At 48.1% G+C, this 14,850-nt stretch overlaps 1 protein-coding gene across 1 annotated transcript in view; it reads left to right on the top strand.

Moving 5' to 3' along the window:
- SLC39A1 (solute carrier family 39 member 1) overlaps positions 1–14,850 on the top strand; it is a 16,640-nt gene extending 1,790 nt beyond the window's left edge. The window contains exons 2-4 of the mRNA XM_083416758.1: positions 9,021–9,393; positions 10,691–10,821; positions 12,576–14,850. Of these exons, the coding sequence (XP_083272884.1) occupies positions 9,195–9,393; positions 10,691–10,821; positions 12,576–13,265 (1,020 nt within the window). The 5' untranslated portion in view covers positions 9,021–9,194 and the 3' untranslated portion in view covers positions 13,266–14,850. The remainder of the gene's footprint in view (positions 1–9,020; positions 9,394–10,690; positions 10,822–12,575) is intronic.

Raw genomic sequence — 14,850 nt, 5'->3', positions numbered from 1 at the left:
GAGATGACTAATTTCAATCTGTTAAATTCAGGATTTAGGTCGCACCCATACTGCACATTTAAAGCACTTTGATACTGCTTTAAGCAGTCATGGCTTTCCCCAAGGAATCCTGGGAAGTGTAGTTTGCTAAAGGTGATGCGAGTTATTAGGACACACCCCCTTCTCCTTTCACAGAACTACAATTCCCAGAGTTCTCTGGGAAGAGGGGTTGATTGTGAAACCTCTCTGGGAATTGTAACTATGGGAATAGAATAGAGGTCTCGTAACAACTCTTTGCACCCTTAACAAACTACATCTCCCAGGATTCTTTAGGGGCAACCCTGACTTAAGGGGGCTTAGAGGAGACCCCCCCCCGAGCTACAATTCTCAATTTATTTCTCTTTTGCATTTATATCCCACTTTCTCCCCACCCCGCAGGAGTTCAAGGTGGCGTACGTGATTCTCCACCTTGTCCTTTACTACCCACAACAGCCCTGTGAGGTGGGTTTGGCTGAGAGGCAGTGACTGGCTCTAGTCTGATGCTGTAACCCAGGGGTCGGCAAAGTTTTTGTGGCTTCGGCCGGTTCATGGTCCTGCAAACGCTGCGGTGGGCCGGAGTGCGCACACATGCGCAAATGCTATTTCCGGTGCTCCTTCTGGCCTGGAGGAGGTGTGCGCAGCTTAACATTGGCTGCAGAGCTGCCTGCAGCCAGTGGGAAGACGGCCAGCATTGCGGAAGGCGGTCCCCGCACTGCTCTGCGCCGGTTTAGCGTGGCGCACGGGAGCCGACTGAGCGGGCATCGGGGGTCCATGGGCCGGTTAATTGACCCCCATGGGCCGCTTGTGGCCCATGGGCCTTAGGTTGCCAACCCCTGCTCTAACCACTACACCACAATGGCTTTTGCTGAAGAAGGATCGATTGTTAAACCACTGTAGGAATTAATGCTGTGCACCTCTGCCCCCGGGACGCAAGTGGCGCTGTGGTCTAAACCACAGAGCCTAGGGCTTGGCGATCAGAAGGTTGGCGGTTCAAATCCCCGCGACGAGGTGAGCTCCCGTTGCTTGGTCCCTGCTCCTGCCAAGCTAGCAGTTCGAAAGCACGTCAAAGTGCAGGTAGATAAATAGGTACCGCTCTGGCGGGAAGGTAAACGGTGTTTCCATGCGCTGCTCTGGTTCGCCAGAAGCGGCTTAGTCATGCTGGCCACATGACCTGGAAGCTGTACGCTGCCTCCCTCGGCCAGTAAAGCGAGATGAGCACCGCAACCCCAGAGTCGTCCACGACTGGACCTAATGATCAGGGGTCCCTTTACCTTTACCTCTGCCCTATGTCTGGCAGAATCTGGCCAAGCATCATGCATGCTGGCATGTTGGAAAGGATCTCGGTCCTGTATACCTGAAGGAGCGTTGCCACCCCCATCGTTCAGCCCGGACACTGAGGTCCAGCACCGAGGGCCTTCTGGTGGTTCCCTCACTGCGAGAAGTGAAGTTACAGGGAACCAGGCAAAGGGCCTTCTCGGTAGTGGCGCCCACCCTGTGGAACACCCTCCCTTCAGATGTGAAGGAAATAAGCAGCTATCCTATCTTTAAAAGACATCTGAAGGCAGCCCTGTTCAGGGAAGTTTTTAATATTTAACGCTGTACTGTTTTTAACACTTGATTGGGAGCCACCAAGAGTGGCTGGGGAAACTCAGCCAGATGGGCGGGGTATAAATAAATTATTATTATTATTATTATTATTATTATTATTATTATTATTATTATCTGCCCCAGTTTGGATCACATTTCCATTTATTTGGACCACAATCCATAAATGCTAAATGCGGTGCAGGGTTATCAAGACAACCGCGGCCGAGAGAGGAACGCAATATACTTGCACACCAGTTGTGCCTTTTAAGGGTTTTGTGAAATCCATGAACAATTGGAAGTAGTTCAGAAATAAATAAAGGCAGGAAACGTTGAATCTGAACTCCTCTTTAAGGACAGGGCGATCTGTTGCCCTCTAGACATTGTTGGACTGCTAAACCCGTCATTCCTGAGCATGGACCATGCAGACTGGAGCTGATGGAAGTTGGAGGCAGCGGTGGTGTAGTGGTTAGTGTGTCAGGCCAGGGTTCAAAAATCCCGACTCAAAGTAAATAAATATGGCCTCCTTTTGATGGCTAATATTTTATATCATCTTAGTTTTGGAGTCTGCCATTAAAATTGAGACACTGGATTCATCCAAGTCGCCCAAAGAGGAGAGATTTACCCCAATCGCAGAATTCCTATTTGCTTGGAAATTTTGTTTGGCAAAATGAATGTCATACAGTCTTAGACAGAGTATGAATCCTGGGTGGCCTGAGGTGGAAAGATCCTGGGGCGAATAACAGACTTCTCACCTGGGGTGAATTGAAAACTGCTTCCAGGTGACCAAACCAGGAAACACTGTTGTTTTTTTTAATTCTTCTCACTCCTCTGTCTCAAATTCAGACCACCAGTGACTTTGTGCTGCTGTAGGCAGACTAAGAGGCTTTTCTTGTGGACTAGGAACTTTTGTGGGCCTCTTTGTAAAGCAAATATACGAAGATGATTTCTGGCTCCTGCTCCTTCTATTGCCTGGCAAAAATTGGATAAGAGTGTTCAACTAGGACTGCTAAGACCTGGGTTCAAGACGTTACTTGCTCAGCCAACATTATGGTCCGGGATGGTGGGAAGTTGTGGTCCAAAACATCTGGATAGTTGATAAGGTTGGCTTGGGCAGAATTACTGTAACTTTCCTCCTTCCTCTTTTGAGGGCCGTGGTCTGTGCAGCCAGGTGGCTGATAAGAAACGAGGCAAAAGTGAATCTGGCAATTTCAGTATTTGTTTTTCCAATCTTAAATCCACACCTCTACATATCCATTTCAGTTTGGGATATTATTTTTAAGTCCTTATATAAACTCATCGACATTTTAGTTTGAATTATTACTATTTTTGTATGCGATTTTTGCCTGATAATGCACACTTTGCAAGTCATTTCCCTTGCTATAATGCTTGTTTGGAATATTGTATTTTTCCTAGTGAATGCACTTGTTTTTATTTACTTAACAGGAGTTTGTTTATTTATGCTATGTTGAAAATTTATATCCCGCTTTATCGCAGTTCCCTCTGAATGGGGTACGTCAAGTTCAGCAAAGACAATAATGAGCAAGCCTGTATGAAAACTAACCATAAAAATCAGAAATGGTTTAAAATCTTTCCCGGAACAAAAAGCACCAGAAGTATAACAATTTGATGTGGTGGGCCTAACCTGGGAGAAACCTGGGTTCAAATCTCCACTCAGATCAGGTAGTGATATAAGGAACTAGGCAGGTCCCTGAGGAACCCTGAACCCAAGTTGTTAAGGCCATTGCAAATTAATGCAATTAATTTACTGTATTTTTCGGCCCATAAGACGCACTTTTTTCCTCCTAAAAAGTAAGGGGAAATGTCCACCCCCATCATTCAGCCCGGACACTGAGATCCAGCTCTGAGGGCCTTCTGGCGGTTCCCTCGCTGCGAGAAGCCAAGTTACAGGGAACCATGCAGAGGGCCTTCTCGGTAGTGGCACCCGCCCTGTGGAACGCCCTCCCACCAGATGTCAAAGAGAACAACTACTGCCAGACTTTTAGAAGACATCTGAAGGCAGCCCTGTTTAGGGAAGCTTTTAATGTCTGATGTATTACTGTATTTCAATATTTTGTGGGAAGCTGCCCAGAGTGGCTGGGGAAGCCCAGCCAGATGGGTGGGGTACAAATAAATTATTATTATTATTATTATTATTATTATTATTATTAAGCGAATGCACTGGACGGCAGCGGGATCCCTTTTGAACCGGCCAGAGTCCTGGCACTGTGCAGCAGGAGTCAGCAAACTATTTCAGCAGGGGGCCGGTCCACTGTCCGTCAGACCTTGTTGGGGGCTGGACTATATTTTGAAAAATGAATAAATGAACCAATTCCTATGCCCCACAAATAACCCAGAGGTGCATTTTAAATAAAAGGACACATTCTACTCATGTAAAAACGCGCTGATTCCCGGACCGTCCGTGGGCCAGATTTAGAAGGCGATTGGGCCGGATCCGGCCCCCGGGCCTTAGTTTGCCTACCCGTGCTGTGCAGTTTTTGCAGCAGTAGCAGTCAATGCATATCTGAGTCCGAAAGCTCCTCCTTCCCCCTCTGTTTGGGCAGGAGAAACATTACCGGAATCTGTCGGCCTCATGACTCACTCACAGCAACAGAGGCCAGGAAGTTCCCAGAAACGGTTTAGGATCTGCTGATCCGTAATCTGCCCTTTGTTTCTTTCTTTTTTTAAAATAATATTTATTAAAAGTTTAAAGATTACAGAAGAAAGTAAGAAAAAGGAAAAAGAATAAACAATACAAATCAATACATTACAATACATAAAAAGAAAACAAAAAAACACAATGCATCAAACAAAAACAATTAAAAACACATCCAATATTTATCAATATCTTTCATTAACTTATTTCCTCGACCTCCTCACACCTCCCTTTTTTGTGTTCTAGTTATTAATTATTTCAGCAAATCCTTTCCACCTTTCCCTGATTTCTGTCATTTGATTATCTTAATTTATTTTAACCTTATCTTACCATCAAAACCCTAAAACGTATTTGTACTTAACTCCTTATAATGTTTCTACTAAAGCCATGTAATTTCATTCCAACGTTTTCCTAACATTCATTAATTTTACAATATTTCTCTAAATAAATTTTCCCCCCAATCTTCTTCCACCGTCTCTTCTCCCTGGTCTCGGATTCTGTCAGTCCTTTCTATCAGTTCCATATAGTCCATCAACCTGGTGATCTTCTGTCCGAGGCTCTTAGCTCTTTTCCATGTCCCTCGTAATCTGCCCTTTCTAGTGCGAGCTCCAACAAGGAGAGGCCGGAAAAGGGTCTCTCTCCCTCCTCCCCCTGTTGTTTGGGTTCTTAGTTTTTAGGTCCCCCCCCCCCCCACTTGCGGACACGAGAAGGGGAATCCATTTCCTTTCCTGGAATGCCTGTTGATGGTGGGAGAAGGCTAATTTTAAAAGCATGGTTTATTTTTTTACAGAGATCAACTCTAGAGCAGGGGGGTCATCATTGCAGCTTGACTTGTTTCCTTTTTTCCAATTGAATTCCAGTAACAACTAAGGAGTTACGGAAAAGAAAACGAAATAAAAATTTGTTTTAAGTGCTCACAACTGCTAATAAGGAAGTGTAGGATACAGCTTAGAGCAGGGGTAGGCAACCTAAGGTACGTGGGCTGGATGCGGCCCAATCACCTTCTAAATCCGGCCCGTGGACAGTCCAGGAATCAGTGTGTTTTTATATGAGTAGAATGTGTCCTTTTATTTAAAATGCATCTCTGGGTTATTTGTCGGGCATAGGAATCCCCCCCCCAAAAAAAGGCCGGCCCACCACATGGTCTGAGGGACGGTGGATCGGACCCCTGCTGAAAAAGGTTGCTGGTTTAGAGATTTACAGAGTTGTAAAGGTAAAGGTAAAGGTACCCCTGCCCGTATGGGCCAGTCTTGACAGACTCTAGGGTTGTGCGCCCATCTCACTCAAGAGGCCGGGGGCCAGCGCTGTCCGGAGACACTTCCGGGTCACGTGGCCAGCGTGACATCGCTGCTCTGGTGAGCCAGAGCCGCACACGGAAACGGCGTTTACCTTCCCGCTAGTAAGCGGTCCCTATTTATCTACTTGCACCCAGGAGTGCTTTCAAACTGCTAGGTTGGCAGGCGCTGGGACCGAACGACGGGAGCGCACCCCGCCGCGGGGATTCGAACCGCCGACCTTTCGATCGGCAAGCCCTAGGCGCTGAGGCTTTTACCCACAGCGCCACCCGCGTTACAGAGTTGACCAGGGTTCAAATTCCCCCAAGTTGGCCATGTGGTTTGCTTGGGCCAGTCTCCTCCTCTCAGCCCAGCCTACCTCACAGGGCTGTTGTGGGGGTTAAATGAGGAGCTGGGAGAAGCATGTCGGCTACATTGAGCTCCTCAGAGAAAAAGAGATAAATGCAATAAGGGAATAAATTTCAACAGGACTTCGTTGAACGTATCTCCATCGTCTTGTGCTGGTTAACAATCTCAACACAATTCCTCTCGGAGGGCTGTTTTGGTGTAGTGTGGGGGTGACTTATTAATATTTACAGTATTAAGAATTTTATTTGGCAAGTGCCCTTCACCCTTAGGTTCCAGGGTGGTTCAGCGCGGTTTAAGATACAAACGCTGACAACAGTTTAATCTCAATTGCAAGGATAGGCTGTGCCTATGTCTTGTGCCCCATGAGTTTTTCATGACCGCACCCCCCCCAAATGGTCTATTTATTTATTATTTTCTTTATTATTTAAAAATTTCTGTATAAAATTATACACACATACACATAAATAAACGTGTGTGTGTGTGTGTGTGTGTGTATAGATAGATAGAGAGATAGACATGATAGATAGATAGATAGATAGATAGATAGATAGATAGATAGATAGATGATAGATATACAGTAGTACCTTGGGTTACATACGCTTCAGGTTACAAACGCTTCAGGTTACAGACTCCGCTAACCCAGAAATAGTGCTTCAGGTTAAGAACTTTGCTTCAGGATGAGAACAGAAATCGTGTGGCAGCAGCGGGAGGCCCTATTAGCTAAAGTGGTACTTCAGGTTAAGAACAGTTTCAGGTTAAGAACGGACCTCCGGAACGAATTAAGTACTTAACCTGAGGTACCACTGTATAGATATATAAAATTATTTATATAATTGACTGCCTTGCAACAATGCCATGAGGTCAAATGATTTTTGTGCCCCTCTAAAATCCTCTCCACTTTTTCCCTTCTTTAAAAAAAAGTCCCGTTGCCTGAACCCCTGGAGAGCTGCTGCCTGTCCGTGTAGACAGTACTGAGCTAGATAGAACCATGGCCTGACTTGGGGCAAGGCCCCTTTCCTCTGTGCCTGTGATGTTCCTGGAGTGGGGAGGAAATCAAACTTTGATTGACACACCACACAGCCCCTATTTTTAGGACCCACCTTGTTTCTGTGTCTTACGTTGTTTTAAACCAGTGGTGGGATTACCAGGGTGTGTGTGTGTGTGTGTGTGTGTGTGCTAAGAGGCAAGGGGGACGCAGGGGGGGGGGCAGCTAGAGATGCCAAGGACTATCAAACCTCGAAAAGCTGCCATCACTGGATCATCAGTTTTGTTGAATAAACAAAATAGTTGTAACCGGATTTTGAGTAATTGTGCAATTAATAGTTCCTGTTTCCAGTTTTGTTGTGCTATTATCTTCCTTAGTGCGTTGTGGAAACCGCTATTCTGAATAATGCTTTTTGTGAGTTTGTGGAACCAAGAGGAGCAGTGAACCCCAAAGTTTGAGTATCTCTGTTTTGAACTGTTTTCACTTTGCGTTTTAACTGTTGCGACCCACCCTGGCCCCTTTGGGTGAAGGGTGGATAATTAATCATAATAATATTATTAAATGGAACTCCTATTTGGCTTTTTTTCTGGCCCACGTAGGACCAGTCTGGATAGCGGGCCTTGGTGAAGATTTGACGTTTTCATCCCCCAAAAGTTTTTGATTTGAGTTTCTACTGAAATGAGGCTGCATTTTAATGTAGAGGAATCCTATTCGGAATAAGGGGATTTCCCTTTAAAAAAGGGAAACGTTGACAGCTATGCTTCTAATACAACAAACAAACAAAACAAGCAACACAGAGACCAGTATACCAGATAGCACTGTAATTTTTAGAGCATAATATACATGATTTAGTGAAGGGACAGAATACTCAAATTCTGTCTGTGAAATCACCCCAGGCTTCAATAATCAACCAGGCCTCAAAAACTGTCCAAAACTCCTTTTGTCTTCTAAAAATCCAAAACAGCTTTTCTCACAAGATACTGTGGCAAAAGGCAAAATGTTACCTTTAAAGGCTAATGAATAGGCTCTGTTCATAGCAGGCCTGGGAAATGAATCTTATCTCATTCGGTTGCAACGTCTTGGACATGCTAAAGCACCAGGGCTCCTCGACCCACCCCCTCGGCTTCTCATCCCCCCCTTTCCTGCCAAGAGTCCAATAGTCCCAAGACAGCTTTCTGTTCATGCTCAGAGGAACTCATGGGGCAGGACTCTGGAAGGAGGAGGGAACTGGAAAGGGGTATATATGCTTGTGCACATGATTGTGAACTTCGTGCATGCTTTTTGTGACTTATCACACTTGCTCCTTCTACCAGTTCATGGATGGTAGAAATGAAAGCCTTTCCTCCGAAACTATTCCTTGAGTGTCTGTTGACTCCCACTTCCCTTTCCCGGGCGCAATACAGTAGTGCCCCGCAAGACGAATGCCTCGCAAGATGGAAAACCCGCTAGACGAAAGGGTTTTCCGTTTTCAGAGGTGCTTCTCAGGACGAATTTCTCTATGGGCTTGCTTCGCAAGACGAAAATGTCTTGCGATTCTTGAGGTTTCCCCCCGCTCCCCACCCCCTTTTTCTAAGGCACTAAGCTGCTAATAGCCTTTTAGCAGCTAATCCGCTAATCCCTTAAGCCTTTAATAGCCGCTAATAGCGCTAATCCGCTAATAGGGTTGCTTCGCAAGACGAAAAAACTGCTAGACGAAGAGACTCGCGGAACCGATTAATTTCGTCTTGCGAGGCACCACTGTATTTTTCCCACCCAAGGGCAAAGCCTCATAAGGCTACATTAGTAACAAAAACAAATTGTGTGCACTTGTAAATTCTCTAATACATTTGAAATCAATTGAACACATGCCTGTCAATCAAAAGAACATTTGTTGAGAATAGCAATCCCTTTCTGTTTAAATTCAGTATCTAAACAAAGAAAGTGCCTTTTGCAGTCTCAAACCCCTGGGTATACGGTGTTAAGCTTGCAACACAGGGGTTTGTTGTTCTAATACAACAACAGTAATGGCTTTGAAAATGAGCGTTTGGGTTCCCTGCTGGTGCCCCTTGAAAATGCTTCCCCCCTGCCAATGCCTTCGCTCCCTGTTCACTTTGGTTCCTAGCGCCCCTTCACTCTCTTTTCTTCCTCCTTGCAGGACGAACAGCTTCTGGACTCTAATCCCTCGGGGTGCCCCAAAACCGACAGGGAATGAAGAGGATGGTGGCAGTTTGAGGGGAATCCTCTGCTGAGTTGCACGGCGGTTAAGCACAAGGTTACGGGGCTTTGTGGGCGCAGCCCAGAGTTGGCCAAGAAACCCTGTACCGGAGCGATGGCTGACGAGTTGAGGCACGAGACGCAGCTGGAAGAGATGGTGTGGGAGCCTTATGCCCACGTGGTGGCGCTCCGCTCTGCCACGGGTTTGGAGCTGAAGCTGGGCTCTTTGGCTCTGCTGCTGGTGGTGACCCTCTTGTGTGGGTTCCTTCCTCTATGGGTCTTCCGGCGGCCGGGAGCCACAACCAGCTCGTCAGGTAAAAGAATAGCGAAATAATAAATAATAATAATAAATTTTTATTTATACAGCGCCCTCCCCGGCCAGAGCTGGGCTCAGGGCGGCTAACACCAATAAAATCACAGTAAAAACATAATAGGGGAAAAGGAAAAAAACAAAAATCCCAATTTAAAATACAGTGGTACCTCGGGTTACATATGCTTCAGGTTACATACACTTCAGGTTACAGACTCTGCTAACGCAGAAATAGTGCTTCAGGTTAAGAACTTTGCTTCAGGATGAGAACAGAAATCATGCTCCGGCAGCAGCAGCAGGAGGCCCCATTAGCTAAAGTGGTGCTTCAGGTTAAGAACAGTTTCAGGTTAAGAACGGACCTCTGGAACGAATTAAGTACTTAACCCGAGGTACCACTGTACAGGTTAAAATGCAGCCTCATTTTAAAAGTACCCGCTAAATCAAGACCATAAGGGGAGGGAAACAAGGGTCAGACTGAGTCCAAACCAAAGGCCAGGTGGAACAGCTCTGTCTTGCAGGCCCTTCGGAAAGATGTCAAATCCCACAGGGCCCTAGTCTCTTGTGACAGAGCGTTCCACCAAGTCGGGGCCAGTACTGAAAAGGCCCTGGCCTTAGTTGAGACCAATCTAACCACCTTGCGACTTGGGACCTCCAAGGTGGTGTCATTTGTGGACCTTAAGGTCCTCCGCGGGGCATACCAGGAGAGGCGGTCCCGTAGGTACGTGGGTCCTAGGGCGCATAGTCAACATTCATGGGTCCCTCTGAAGAACCCTGGGAAGTGTGGTTTGTTAAGGGTGCCGAGAGTACTTAGGAGACTTCCTTATTCCCCTTACAGAGCGACACTTCCCACAGCGGTTTTACAATCGATCCCACTTCACCAGGTAACTTGGACCTGTAGCTCTGGGTGAGGAATTGGGGGGGTGTCTTCTATCGGTTCCCCCTTAACAAACTACGCTTTCCAAGATTCTTTGGGGAAGCCATCATAGATTTGTAGAGTTGGAAGGGACCACAAAGGAAATCCAGTCAACCCCCCTGCCATTTAGGAATCTTTTTGTCCCAGCATGGAGCTTGGATCCATGACCCTGAGATTAAGCGTCTCTTGACACTGTTTTAAAAGCATAACGCAAGATGTGGCCTTGTCAGATAGCTGTCGATTGCGGCTTTCCGTAGCCCGATATGAAGCAAGGTTAGGCTTGGCCATTTCAGACCAGCACCAAAATATTATTCTTCCCACTCGCCCCCTCACCCCATCTTTTCATCTCTCCTCTTTCCTGCTCTGACGCTTCTTGCTCTCCCAACAGATTCCCGAAGGAAGGTTTTAAGCCTGGTGAGCTGTTTCGCTGGAGGTGTCTTCCTGGCTACGTGTCTCCTAGACTTGATCCCCGATTACCTTGCCGGTATTAATGAGGCCTTCAACAACTTGAGAGTCACGGTGAGCGAAGGCCCAGATTTTGCCACCACTAATTTATCTATTATGAGACGGATTTGCCGTATTTTTTGCTCTATAGGACGCACTTTTCCCCTCCAAAAATTAAGGGGAAATGTGTGTGCGTCTTATGGAGTGAATGCGGGCTCCTTGGCTTCAGCGATAGCAACGCAAAGCCTCCGAAGCGCAGAGGGAGCGCTCCCTCCGCGCTCCGGAGGCTTCGCATTGCTTTCACTGAAGCTTGGAGAACGAGAGGGGTCAGTGCGCACCAACCCCTCTCGCTCTCCAGGTTTCAGGGATAGACTCTCCTGGCTTCAGCGAAAGGAACCTGAAGCTTGCGGAGCGCAGTGGAAACTCGCGCTGCGCTCTGAAGGCTTCAGGGATAGCTGCCTGAAGCCTCCAGAGCCGTCAGCGAAGCGGGAGAAGAAATGGAAGGGGCTCCGTTTCTCCTGCCGCTTTGCTGAAGGGGCGCTGAGCAGAGAGGGGAAGAATTTTCTTTTCTTGTTCTCCCCCTCTAAAGCAAGGTGCATCCTATGGAGCAAAAAATACGGTATGTTGCGTTTAATCATCAAAACCACTGAGTCATTTACTGTTCATTAGGGCTGGGTGATACCTGGTTTTCAACTTCATATTGCCAGCTAAACATCGCAATATATTGATTTACAGTGCTATTTTTCTAGAAAAAGAGGTGCTGGAACTTGCTGTGAATCCCTCCCTCTTTCTGTTGGAATGGCATTGGCATCCTCCTGAGAGCTGGCAGAACCACTAGGCTCAGTGGTTTAGACCACAGCGCCACCCGTGTCCCCCTTTAGTTGGTGTTAGATACCATCTATACATCATTTTCATCACATTTTATTTTAGGGCACTGCAAGTTATAGCTGTGCTTTAAATGTTTGGCGTGAAAGTGTCCATAATAATAATAATAATAATAATAATAATAATAATTTTTATTTATACCCCGCCCTCCCCAGCCAAGACCAGGCTCGGGGCAGCTAACAACCAATAATAAAAACAAGTTGATTAAAATACAACTTAAAAAACAAGATTAAAGTACAACATTAAAACATTAAGATGCAGCCTATTCACAGGAGGAGAAAGGAAAAAAGAAAGAGGGGGAGGGAATCAAACTGACTCCAAGCCAAAGGCCAGGCAGAACAACTCTGTCTTACAGGCCCTGCGGAAAGAAATCAGATCCTGCAGGGCCCTGGTCTCATGAGGCAGAGCGTTCCACCAGGCCGGAGCCAGTGCTGAAAGGGCCCTGGCTCTGGTTGAGGCTTATCTAACTTCCTTAGGGCCCGGGACCTCTAGGGTGTTGCTATTTATGGACCTATTTATGGACCCATAACAAAAGGGACGCGGGTGGCGCTGTGGGTTAAACCACAGTGCCTAGGTCTTGCCAATCAGAAGGTCGGCGGTTCGAATCCCCGCGACGGGGTGATCTCCCGTTGCTCGGTCCCTGCTCCTGCCCACCTAGCAGTTCGAAAGCACGTCAAAGTGCAAGTAGATATATAGGTACCACTCTGGTGGGAAGGTAAACGGCGTTTCCGTGCGCTGCTCTGGTTCGCCAGAAGCGGCTTAGTCATGCTGGCCACATGACCCAGAAGCTGTACGCCGGCTCCCTCGGCCAATAAAGCGAGACGAGCGCCGCAACCCCAGAGTCGGCCACGACTGGACCTAATGGTCAGGGGTCCCTTTGCCTTTACCTTAACAAACCTCTGCCTCTGACCCTGCGCTCACACCTTTCCCCTTCCTTCCCGCAGCTCCATTTCCCCCTGCAGGAGTTCATCTTGGCCATGGGCTTCTTCCTAGTCCTGGTCCTGGAGCAGATCGTCTTGGCCTACAAAGATCCGGTGGGATCCCTGGAAGAGACCCAGGCCCTCCTTGGCACGGCCGCGAACCCCTCCGCCTCCATCCAGGACCAGAGCTGGCCCGACAGGCCGCTGGCGCACCAGCACGGCCGGGACCGCCCCCACGTCCACGTGGACTTCAACGCCCACTCGGCCATCCGCTCAGTCGTCCTCCTCTTGGCCCTCTCGCTGCATTCTGTCTTCGAGGGGCTGGCCGTGGGGCTGCAGGAGGAGGGGGCCCAGGCGCTGGAGATCTGCCTGGCCCTGCTGATCCACAAGGGGGTCATCGCCTTCAGCCTCAGCCTCAAGCTCCTGCAGGGGCGGCTGCGCCCCCGCGTGGTGGCGGCCTGCCTCGTCCTCTTCGCCATCATGTCCCCCCTTGGCATCGGGCTGGGCGTGGTGCTGACGGAGACCCCCCAGGCGGCCCTCCACCAGCTGTCGCGCTGCGTCCTCGAGGGGCTGGCGACCGGCACCTTTGTGTACATCACCTTCCTAGAGATCCTGCCCCACGAGCTCAACTCGTCCGAGCAGCGCATCCTCAAAGTCATCGTCCTCCTGGCAGGTTTCGCACTCGTCACCAGCATCCTGTTCATCAAGATCTGAGGAGGAGGAGGGCGAGCGTGGGTTCCGGGCGGGCGAAGAGATGCCCTCGATCTGTGCCCTAAACTCACTCGGGGATCCCTTGGGATCCAAACCGCGCAGGGCTTTGACTTTCAGAAACTCGAGGGAGGAGGCTGAACCCAAGGCAGACAAGCAATAATTTTCAAAGAGCTCCCCAAAATAGCAGAAAACAGAGACAGTCCAGTGACATGGAAGGGAGAGGGCGACAACACACACACGCTATTCCTGGGGGAAACCCCACAAGCCTTGTTTTGTTTTGTTTTGTTATCCCCTCCAGGAATTCACCCTACTCTGTTGATTTCCCCCTGCTGTGGGGTTCCTGTACGTTAGAACCCAGGTCCAAAACTTGGGATAAACAGGCTTATTTCCATTTTTAAAGATTCTTCCCTCTTCTTCTGAAAATAGGAACACTGTTTTAGATCTGCACTCTGGCTGTTCCCACAATCTCAGGCACCCTGTGGGCCCAGCTGTGCTCTAGGCCTGCTTGCCTGGGGCGCCTCTGCAGTTGGGCGCAAGGTCAGAGTGTCTGGTGGGGTGTTAAGTGCTTACGCCCTCTTGTGAGTACGTAGCTACGGAAATAAAACCATAGCCAAATTTGGCACGTGGGGATGGCTTGACAATCCTTCCCTGGGTTTTAAGAATTAAGCAGGCCTCAAAAACGGGCAGTCGGGCTGTATCCGTCACCCTCTGCATAGTGGAGCAAGGGCTCTTGCGGCAGCAGAGGGGAGAGTTTGAATGTTGCACCCTGGAGGAATCACAACACAACCGCTTGTGCGATTGGAATATCGTTGCACCAGCTGGTCGCAAGGTCTTCTGTGCAACTGCGTTGTCACCACCCCTCCTTATGTGTTTCCTTGCACAACCACACCTCCTCCGGTGTGGTTGATATCTCAAAGTGATGTACCCAGGGCTCTTGTACACAACCCTTTGCCATCAGCGTGTGTGGCAGGGGGTCTCTCTTGTTTGTGCTTTTTAAACACAACAACAAACTGGTTTCTGGTGCCAAAATACTTCTCTGCCACCTCCACAGCTCGTTAACCGTCTTGCCTTAAAATGTTGGTGCCTTGACTGTTTCAAAAGGGCTCACCAACTCTGTGTGTGTGTGTGTGTGTGTGTGTGTGTGTGTGTGTGTATGTGTTTTGTACGGTGTGGTTGGTTGGGTTGAGTGAGTCAAACACTTTTAAATTTTGGTTGTCTCCTTTCCTTGACCAGCCTAAGCACTTTGGGAAGAACATTTCAGGGCCACCTTTGGGGGGTTTTTTTTGGAGGGGGACGACTCTTGCATTCCCTGTCTTAAGTGCCAAAGTTGTTTCTCTCACCTGCCCGGGGTGGGGTGGGGTAATTCTGTGGGTTTTGCTCAAGTGAAAGTTGTGCAAAACGAGCGTTGCAGATCAATTGACGCAGACGCAGCTTTTATTGGGGGGAATGATCCTCTTCCATTGAAGCACGTGAGGCTGAGAGAGACAATGTAAAATAGCTGTGTTCATGCATTTGCTGTAAGCTTGCTTGATGCAGAGTGAATCATCTAGGAGGTATCTTTCATTAAACTGACATGTTTTAGGAACAA

The sequence above is a fragment of the Podarcis tiliguerta genome (genome assembly GCF_965153285.1).
Source record: "Podarcis tiliguerta genome assembly, chromosome: 16".
NCBI lineage: Eukaryota > Metazoa > Chordata > Lepidosauria > Squamata > Lacertidae > Podarcis > Podarcis tiliguerta.
This window is presented reverse-complemented; position numbering and strand designations above follow the sequence as displayed.